Source organism: Pseudonaja textilis, chromosome 10, assembly GCF_049901715.1.
Source record: "Pseudonaja textilis isolate UNSWEBS1 chromosome 10, rPseTex1.2, whole genome shotgun sequence".
Lineage (NCBI taxonomy): Eukaryota > Metazoa > Chordata > Lepidosauria > Squamata > Elapidae > Pseudonaja > Pseudonaja textilis.
In genome coordinates this window covers 20,960,858-20,971,241 of record NC_141999.1, presented here as the reverse complement: position 1 = coordinate 20,971,241, position 10,384 = coordinate 20,960,858, and the positions used below count along the sequence as shown (strand labels likewise).

Genomic DNA, 10,384 nt, shown 5'->3' with positions numbered 1-10,384 from the left:
ATATTAAACTATCCACATTTTAACAGCTGCGTGTTTTTTGAGTTTGCTTAATTTCACATTTACGCTAATAGTTTATGAGTTGTGGCAAAAGAAAGGAGTAATAGTAGCTCTTTATTTCTGCCTCCTCTCTCTCCCCAACAGTTTGTGGTTTTCAGGCTTGCAGAGAGCAGTAGTTGGCCCAATCTAAACATTTAGATTTGTATTTAAAGAAAAAAAAATCCACTGAGATTCTCCAAAAATCTAATTCTGCAGCCAAGGCCATGTTCCACAACTTTACTGCATAGACTTATCCTATTGGTGGGTGTGTTTCTCAAAAGCTTCAGAATCAGGATTATCCTCTCCTATGGATTTTCTTAGGCAAAACGGAAAGTTTATATGTTTCCGTATATAATTAAAGCAAGTGACTTTAAGGTGCAGTATCAAGCTAAGAAATCAGAGTAAGGGGGAAAACAGTCACAGCATCTGTAGATTTACAGTCAAGTTTTTTTTTTTATCCCAATTTAAATGGAAGGGAAAGATTAAATTGGATGCAGACACAAACGGGCCAAATTTTGCTAGTGCAAGAGAACCAACAGAGGAAGAAAGAACATAGGAAAATATCAAATTGCTAAAGCAGCTCAGGGTGATTGCTTGATCTCACCTACAACAGAAATTTAGCCAGAATGCCTACTTTAGCAAAGAGCTTTTCTTACCCAAATACAGGTACTCCTCGACTTACAACCATTCAGTGACCAGTTGAAGTTACAAGGACACTGAAAAAAAGTGGACTCACGACCAGGTTTCACACTTGTGACCATTGCAGCATCCCTATGGGCATGTGATCCAACTTGAGATATTGCCAACTGGCATGGGCTTATGACAGTTGCACGGGGTCATGCAATCTCCATTCGTGACCTTCACAGTCGGCGTCTGGCAAGCGAAATCAACACAGGAAGCCAGATTGGCTTAGTAACCAACTGCAGTGACTCATTGAGCAACTGTGGCAAAACTAACGACAATCTTGGTCAGTAACGGAAATGCTGGGTCCAACGGTGGTCGTTGAGTCGAGGACCGCTGTATGCTCTCCCTCCTTCTTCCCCAGGACACCAGGATATCTCTGCTTCCCGAAAACTGTACATGGTTATTGCACCAATATTCCAAAATTCACAATGGACCGTCAGGTTATGAAATCTCAAAACCCTTTATTGGTTTCATTTTTTTTGTACATTCTTAAAATGAACGACATCCCATTTTCTTTGATATGTACAAGAATCTGAATAAGGCTATATATATATATATATATATATATATATATATATTATATATATATATATGTAAATATATATATATGTAAATATATATATATATATATATATATATATATATATATAAATATATATATGTAAATATATATATGTATATATATATATATACACACACATATACACACAATATATATATATATAGAAAAAACCCTTAAGCACATTACTGCTTTATAGTGACCTCACAAGATTATAATTCCAGATCCTGCCTTCAGGTTCATGGCAGCATCTCACAAATCAGGTTTTATTTTTGGGGGGTGGGCGTGGGGAGTGTTGCTTACATGCAAATCTGTTTCTTTGGGGAAATAATCTCTGTCCTAACAAAGGAGAGAGCAAGGCAAATACATCCATAAGGATTTGGAGCACAACCGAGAAGAAGACACAGTTGGCATTGCAAGATTCCCAAATATTTTTGTTTTCTAACCCAGGCACCGTCCCATCCTGTGAGGGTCTTTTTTGTTGACCCCCAAACAACATCCCCTTGCAGAAGCAAAAAGGTGGAATTGTTTTAACAAGATGGGAGAAAACAGGGTCTTTAATTTCTGAAGTTGCTGGGAGGGAACGGGGCACACCAGGAAAGGAAGAGCCATCTTTTCAGGGACAACAGTTGTGCAGACGGAGAGAAAAAAAGGAATGTCCGCTCCCTGCTTAGGTTCCCTTGGAAACAGCATTTCAACAGGCACTTTAAACTCTTCAAATCCCACCCATCCACCCCACTCTTTAATTCCCAAATCTAATGAGGTTAAATGGCTGCAGGGGTCCCACCTTTTGGCTTGCACTGAGTGAAGCAGATTTGTTTTTTAATTTATTTATTTGTATCCTGCCTTTATTCTTTTTACAAATAAGGCGGTGAGAGAACACACCTTCTTCCTCCTATTTTCTCACAACCACCCTGTGAGGCGGGTTGGGCTGAGAGACAGGGACCAACCCAAGGCCACCCAGCTGGCTTTCGTGGCTAAGATGGGACTTGAACTCGCAACCTCCTGCTTCCTAGCCTGTTGCCTTAACCACTAGGCCAAACTGGTTCTGGAATTCTCCTGAGGGGCATATAAGATACATACAGGTAATCCTTGCCTTATCGCCATTTGCTTAATGACCGTTCAAAGTTACAACGGCACTGGAAAAAGTGACCTTTATGACCGGTTTTCACACTTAACGACCATTGCAGCGTCCCCATGGTCACGTCTGATCAAAATTCGGAGCCATGTCAATTGCCATGCATTGTATTTATGACGGTTGCGCTGCCCCGGGGGTCACGCCATCCACTATTTGTGAGCTTCCAACAAGCAAAGAGCTGGAGGCGGAGTTGGATTCTCTTTAATGACCGCACATTTCACTTAACAACTTCATGAGTCACTTAACTGTGTCATACAAAGTTGTAAACCAGGGCGAAACTGCCGCTGTTTTAACAACTATCACTGCAAATTGTTAAGCAAATTTTGGGTCAGGAAGCAAGGCTCATTTAAAAAACCGTCTTACTTAGCAACCAAAATTTGGGGCTCAGTTGCGTTGGTAAACTGAGGACTACCTTAATGTACAGTATATAAATCACATAATATTAAAAAGTTTACAATCTCGTGGAGCCACGTTTACTAGCTATCCAGGACCGTATGCGGCCTGCAGGCTGGATAAGCCTGAGCTAGGCCCAAGCCTATCCCTGTTTTGTTTGCTTTTGAATGGTTTCCTAGAGCGTCGCCATAAAGGGAGGAAGTCTTTGGTAGGGTTGACAAAGTTAAAATAGGAAATTTAGCTTTTGCCACTGCTGGCGAGGATGACATGTTGCAAAAACACCCCTCTCAACCATCCAGGGGATAAGCAAGCCCCGAAAATACGCGAGATCCCCCCCTTTTTTTTTCCTAAAGAAGACGCAGGAACACAACAGACAAGATTTTTTTAACAAGGATGCCTTAATGATCCCATGCTAACCATTCACGGCAGGCATGTCCCATCCTTTTGGCTCGCCTAGGCTGCCTTGAGTGAAGAGGAATTCTTGGGCAGCCTATAAAATCTTTAATATCATTAATATATATATGTATATATAAAAAAAAGGTAAAAAGTCTCCCTCTCGATCGTATCCAACTCTAGGGCACCGGGTTCACCTACGTTTCTTGGCTGAGGGAACCGGCGTTGTCCGAAGACTATTTCTGTGGTCGTGTGGCCAGCATGGCTAAATGCCAACGGTGCATGGGAAGGGGGTTAAGAGGGACAGAGAACATATGGCTAACTCTCTTTTTGATCCACTGGGGGATTAAAAAGTGTATTGTGCTTAAGATTGCTAATTGCAAGTGTGTGTGTGTGAGGACGAGGACAAGAGCAGAGTGGTGGGCTTTCATAAGACTACCCTTATTCTCCCGTACAAAGCCCCCCTTTCCATGCTTTTTTCAAACTACACCGTATTTGGGGTGGTGGTGGAAATCTTAATTAAAAAGGTCCTGAGGCTTATAGTGTATGAGGCCTGGGGGTGGCGGGGGGGAGAGAGACAGAGAGAAAGAGAACCCTTAAAAATGAACCTGGCATATTAATTTTTAGAAATCCCGCCCCGCACTCCTGCAAAGAGGTTTTACATATATATAATATATATATTTAGATTTAGATTTATATATGCATATAGACGAGTAAAAACTTCCCCGCCCCTACATTTTTTTTCTGGCTTCCAAAGAAGGAGAAAGAGCATGTACAGAGTTTCCAGGCCAAGGAAGGAAAGAAGGAAGGAAAGAAAGAAAGAGAAAGGAAAATAGAAAGATAAATCTCTGAGTTAAGGCAGCAAAATCAGCCCACCCACCCTGTCCTCGGTCCATCTGTCCAGAGGGAGGGAGAGCTGCATGTCCTGTCTAGCAGTCCCGATTCTCCAGGGTCAGCTCAGCTGTGGCCTGCTGCAGCTCCGTGCTGATCCGCCGGCCTCCAACCGCATCCCCGTGACCACCGGTGTCCTCCTCGCCCTTCACTTTCTTGTCGTCTGTTTCGTCGCCCGTTGCGCCGGCTTCCAGCCGCTGATCCTCACTCCAGCGGCGTTTGAAGCGTAATTTCAGGGGAATGCATTTGCCGCTCTCCCCAGCCCGAGAAACAGGGGGCGCCAAGGCTGAAGTCTCCCCGTTTTCGATCTTCTCCAGGGGAGCTGAAGGAGCCTTAAAGACCTCCTCGTCATCCTCGCTGATATCCGTGACCTCTACGGTGAGATCTTCTTCGGACTCTCCCTCCGAGATGGGTTCCACTTTGATCTGGGGGACGAGGGTCTCCGGAGTAACTGCCGAAGAGGAGGCGGCGGTGGGAAGGCCACCGCTGGAGTTTCCCGGGGGCACAGCTGGAGCTGGCGGAGGCTGCTTGTCACGGTTGCGGCGCCCCAATGGTGGTGGCTGCAGCTTGAATTTGAAAGGGCTGGGGGGCTCCTCAGCTTGCGGGGGTGGAGGGGGAAGAGGGGGCTTCTCCAGGCGCTGAGGCTGCGGGATGATAATGTTGGGGTAGTGGAGGAAGGCCCTGGGGCTGAGATGGTAGTTGTACACACTCTGGGTGTGCGCTTGGAGGTAGCGCTTCATGTCCTCGGGGTTGAAGGAGAAGTGGGAACCGCTGGGGTACATGGGGCTGAGGGTAGGGGAAGGAGTGTAATTTATGTGAGTGGGGGTGAGGGGGAGGGCAGGGGACAACTGGGGGGGCAGAAGAGCAGCAGGCCCAGCCATGGGGGACACAGGGAAGGGGCTGAGAGGCTCAGGAACTCGCGGGCGAGGGTAGATCCTAAAGAGGGCGTCGTGGGTCAAACGTGGATGGCCAGGCAAGGGGGGCCCACGGAATCCACCCGCCTCTCCACCGCCGCCACGTCGCTGCTCTTCAGCCAACGTCTCCTCCACTTCTGAATTGGCCGAGGTGCCGTCGCTGCAGTCACTGACTGAACCCCGAGCGAGGCGGCGAGCCACGGCGGAGAAGACCCCAGGCGAACGCAGATCCTCGGCCGGTGACAAGACGTCAGATGGGGTGGAAGGCGGGAAGCGGAAGTGGGAGCCACCTGAAGGCACAGGTGGAGCGCTTTGGGGCACGGCCCCACCTGCGAGGAGGAGGAAAGCAAGCCGGGGAAATCGACATTAGAAGAACCGAGGATGAAAATGACTAAGAGGAGAACTAACCTCCCTCTCCATTCAGCCAATCCTTTCTCAGAGCCCAGTTGCAACCGAGTCAGCTCAAGGAAGCATTCACAAGACCAGTTGACCTGTTCAATATCTATCCCATTTGTCAAAGGCCCTTCCCCGCTCCCCTTTCAGGCATCAAAGCTCAGGTCCACATGTGAAAGTCTCAATTAAACTGATTTATTGCTAATCATGCTTAGACACACCTATCTTCTCCACTAACTGCCGGTAACCTGCTCAAGAATTAGATAAGGATTAAAAGGGTTAGACTTAGTCTGCTTGTAGTTATGTAGAGATTCTAGGCTGACCCCCTTTTCTCTCCGTCTCCAGGTACTGCCACCCCTTCTCCTACATCCCCAGACATGGCAGTTCTCTCATCCATGTCACCCTAGATCAGGGGTATCCAAGCTTGGCAACTTTAAGACCTTTGGACTTCCAACGCTACTGTTGAAGATCTTAAAAATTGCCAAGCGTGGACATACCCACCCTTGATCTTTCGAACTGGCCACATCCTGGAGAGTATTCTTCTTGGGCAAATACATATTTCTCGTTTTCCCCTGGGGCCAATCACCCACCCAAAACAGAACCCAGAATTTAATCTGAAATTCCTTCTGTCTACCTCCACATTAAAACAAAAAACACCTCTACCTATACTGTATTTCCATTACATCTACAGAGACACTCCCATTCCAAAGTTAAATTATTTAATGGGAAATTTATCTTCCTTATGGGTCAAGATACTTTTCCACAACTAAAATAAGACCTTTGAACCTCTTATTTTTTTTCCTTTGGGGCACACCCAATAGAGCCACCATAGCGTAGAAGTATGCATGTCTGTTACAGGGGTTGGTGGTTGTTAGTTTTTCCAGTGGAACTAAACACTTTAAACTTAAGTTTCTTTGGCTGTCTAGCCATGGGTTCAAGAAGGTCTGCAGAAGAGCAGAGAGAAGGCTGCCCGGACACTCTGCAAGTCCTCCCACCATACTCACCTGCCATGCCCATGTCGATGAAAGGGTAGTTGACCAGCACCAATTTGTTAAAGTTGAACTTATAGGTGAAACGTTTGCCTTTGGTCTTATGCAGGATCCGCTTGTTGTAGTAATACCTGCAGGATTGGGAGGAGGAAGAGGAGGAGGAAGGAAGGAAAGGAGGAGAGGGGGAGGAAAAGAGGAAGAGGAGGAGGGAAGGAAGGAAAGGAGGAGGAAGAAAAGAGGAGGAGGGAAAAGAGGAAGAAAAAGAGGAGGAAGAGAAGGAGATGGAAGGAAGGAAAAGAGAAAGAGGAGAGGAAAAGAGGAAGAGGAGGAAGGTAAAGAGGAAGAGGAAGGAAAGACAGAAAAGAGGGAAAAGAGAAAGAGGAAAAGATGAAGAAATGAAAAGAGGGGGATAAGGAAGGAATGAAGGAAAAGCAGAGGGAGAGGAGGCGGAGGAAGGAAAAGAAGAGGAGGGGAAGAGGAGAACGGGGGAAGAAGAGGAGGAGGAGGAGGAGGAGGAGAAGGAAGAGAGGGTCAGTGACTCACGAGTCCCACTTCTCCCCCACCATAAAAACCGAACTTGGGAGTCTGTGGGTGTCTACATGCTCTGAAAGGAAAAGTGTTACAGCCTCAGCAAGTGTGAAGCAGCATCTGTTCACATGGGGAGAAGCGATGCTTCACATCCCTATGGCTGCAAAGGGATTTGATCACAGCCTTGCAAATAGCCACTAGCCCACAAACTTTGCATAGGAACAACTGCTTATTACGTAAGGATGGGAAACCAGCCTAACCAAGTCATTAGCCTTGGGGCCAAGTGTACATTTTTCTACCCCTCCAGTTATGGGGATTTATCGGCTGATGTTCGTTTGCATCATGTAGCTTCCAATCCCGAGTCAATCTTTTTTTTTTTAATGGAATAGCACAAAAACTTCAGTAAAATAGCTTCTGAATTGGGACTAGGAGGCCCCTAAGTATATTCCTACAGGCAGTCCTCAGCTTGCAGCCATGGCAGCCAAAGTTACAAAGTTAAGGGAATTACTTGCAGTTGATCAGTTAGCAACTTGGTTGTTAAGTAAATCTGGTTTTTTCCCCATTGACTTCTGACCTTGTCAGGTCACCAAAATGGATCACACGACCTTGGGACACAACAGCGGTCATAAATATGAACCAGTTGCCAATCATCTGAATTTTGACCACATGATCGTGGGGATGCTATAAAGGTCGTAACTGTGAAAAACCATCATAAGTCACTTTTTTGTAGTGCCATCACTAAATGAAATGTTGTAACTTGAGGACTACCTGCATTCCACCTTTTCAGAAAGGAATCTTTTCCAAGCTATGCAAGAGACCTTTGTGAATGCAATAACAGATGCAGTTCCCCCTGGCTTTTCAACTTTCAAATAATAAATGGGATGGAAAATTTATAAAGCAAGCCAACCAATTAAACCAGCAACCTAACAAACTAAAACTGGTCTATGCTGAAGTGACCGTTGAACTGAAAACAAAGCCCTGCCAAACCTTGCATTGGTTTAGCTCCGTTTCTCATCTATCTTGTTTGAAAGGCCCAGTTTTGTTTAGTTTTTTTTTTAAAAAAGAGATGAATCATAAACACCTTTTTCAGATAGCGATAGTGCTCTCAGTTGCTTGGGAAACGAGTGGAATAAAACTGCCCTTAAAAATTCCAGATTTTCCTACTCCTAAAGTTTTGTTCTCTCTTGCAAAATATATATATATATATATATATTCCTCAATTTGTTTTCCATTGGAGCACCACAAAACCAGCCAGTTGCAAAGTTTTCCATATTTTGCCAGAAAAGCGCTGGGCGGATTGGCATGTGTACATCTGTGGATGCCTGCATGCGTGCAAGCAGATGCATGTTTCTAAATGTTTCTATTAAAAAGCTGGAGAGAGCCTCACTGGCTGAATTTTGCAGCCTTCCTTTCCCACCATTCCTGTCAGGCTCCCAACCAGGTGCGATAAAGCCCTCCTCGCTCGTTCCAAATTCCTGGAACTTCTCCACCCTTTCTCCTGCCCGGGCTCACCTCAGGGCCCGGCTCAGCTTGTCGTAGTTCATCTGAGGTTTGCATTTCCTCACCCCCCATAGCCGGGCCACTTCGTCGGGGTCCTTGATGACAAACTCGCCGTAATCCCCTTGCCAGGCGATGACGTCATGATATTCTTCCTTGCGCAGCAGTTCCAGGATAAAATGCCAGAGCTGGATCTGACGGGAACCGGGACTCGACTCGGGCTTGTAGGCCCAATCTGGGAAGGCGAACCCTGGCAAGGCGAAGGGCAGCGTTAGCCAGCTCGGTCTGGGAAGGCGGAGGCGCGTTTCCAGAATAGGACGGCCAAGAACCCCACCACCCTAGCCGCCGCCTATTCGCCCCCCCCTCCCGCATAAAAGAGTTAGAAAGTAAAGTGCTGGCAATTCCCATACTCAGATCCTCTGGCTGCATCTGCTCAGGGCATGTTGGCAGAAGCCCTGGGTGTCTCCAAGCTACCCTCCACCCCCCCCCCCCACTGGGATGCAATGGCTGCTGCAGCGGCATGTGGATTTTAGCCAGCCCTACCCCCCCCACCTCCTCCCCAGTGTGCCAAGGGAGGGAAAACAGGAAACCGGCTGCTGCCGCTGCCACCGTCGCCGCCTCTCCCTCTTCTGCAGCCAGGAGGCTGGGAGGGCAGCCAAGCCGCCTCGCGACTTCCAGGCTGGGCCCTCCAAGCGTGGGAGGGCGAGAACAGCCAGCTCGAAGGGAAGACTCCCTCCCTTTGGCACCAAGTCCTACCCAGCAGAATCCCACAACTTGCAACCTTCCCCACCACCCCACCCCAGGCAGCCTAAAGGTGCTGCAGGGTGTAATTGGCTAGTGGAGGAGGCGAAGGTCTTGAAAACACACACACACACACCCTGGCCCCGGGAAAAGAGTCAGCCCCATTACGTCCCCGACAAGCATCAGGCGTGTTTAGAAGTGGGGGACGGAGGGACGGACCGAGCGCCTTTGTGCCATGTTCTCCCCGGGCAGCAGGCTTGCAGGGGGGGGGGAGCAGGAGGGGGAATGGTTCGCAGCTGAGGTCAGCAACTTCGAGACAAGGCTTCCTTTTTTCCCAGCCAACAGCGGAGCACAAACTCTGCAAAGCATTCCTGGCGAGGGGAAGAGGGGGGTGGGGGCAGAGAAGCCGCCACTGCCTGCTCCGCCATCAAGATCAAACTTCCCCAGAAAATACCCAGGGCTGTGGAAGATCCCAGATGGTCATCGAAGCCCCCCCCCCCCCCACGCAAACCGGGGAAGAAACAAACGGGGGGGGGGATGATGCTACATCTTGCAAATGTGTGGCCAGCAGTGCAATGCAGCCCCCGGCTCCTCTGAAAAGTTTTCACAAGGCCCCTCCGTCCCGCCCCCCCTGCCCCAACAGGAAGTCACAAATAAAGACTCTCTCTCCCCGCAAGATGGGGGCCTCTCCCATTGTTTCATAAACAACCTTTCCAGCACAGCAGAGTCAGAATTGCTGGCTCTCCTCCCTTTGGGAGGCGAGGAGGAAGGGGAACTAGCCTTTCTCAGCCATTTGGGGAGAGGGGGGGGGTTTCCCCTTCGCAGCTGGCTGCGTCTCAACCGCTCTGGTCGGACCAATCTAACTCAACACAGTGCACCCCCCAAAAAGGCAGTCTTCTCAGCTCATGGTTGCAGCCATTATATCTTGAGATTTTTTGACCCACAGGCCCACTGGCGCTCTAAAATGTTTCTCAACCTTTTTGAAGGTGTGGGAACTTCAACTCCCAGAATTCCCCAGCCAGCACCCCAATATAAAGGGAGTCCTCAACTTACGGCCACAACGGAGCCCCAAAATTTAGGCTGCTCAACAAAGACAGTCCTCAAGTGAGTTTTGCCCTCCCCCCCACCCGCCGTTTGATGACCTTTCTTGCCAAAGTCGCTAAGTGAAGCAGCGTGGTTGATAAGTTAGCAGCCCGGTTGTTAAGTGAATCGCTCTTCCCCATTGACT

The 10,384-nt window shown here is 48.0% G+C and overlaps 1 protein-coding gene across 5 annotated transcripts in view; it reads right to left on the bottom strand.

The window, feature by feature from the left end:
• Positions 1 to 1,724: 1,724 nt before the first annotated feature.
• The window catches only part of ERF (ETS2 repressor factor), a 45,162-nt gene continuing 36,502 nt past the window's right edge, over positions 1,725 to 10,384 (bottom strand). For 4 of the 5 annotated variants that reach the window (XM_026715509.2, XM_087940111.1, XM_087940110.1 and 1 more), the window contains 3 exons: positions 8,431 to 8,665; positions 6,406 to 6,521; positions 1,725 to 5,337 (listed from right to left, as the gene is read on the bottom strand). In XM_026715509.2, coding sequence (XP_026571294.1) covers positions 4,133 to 5,337; positions 6,406 to 6,521; positions 8,431 to 8,665 — 1,556 coding nt within the window. In that variant the 3' untranslated portion in view covers positions 1,725 to 4,132. Of the gene's footprint in view, positions 5,338 to 6,405; positions 6,522 to 8,430; positions 8,666 to 8,825; positions 9,386 to 10,384 lie in introns of those variants that run through there. The other variant, XM_087940109.1, reaches the window with a different exon arrangement.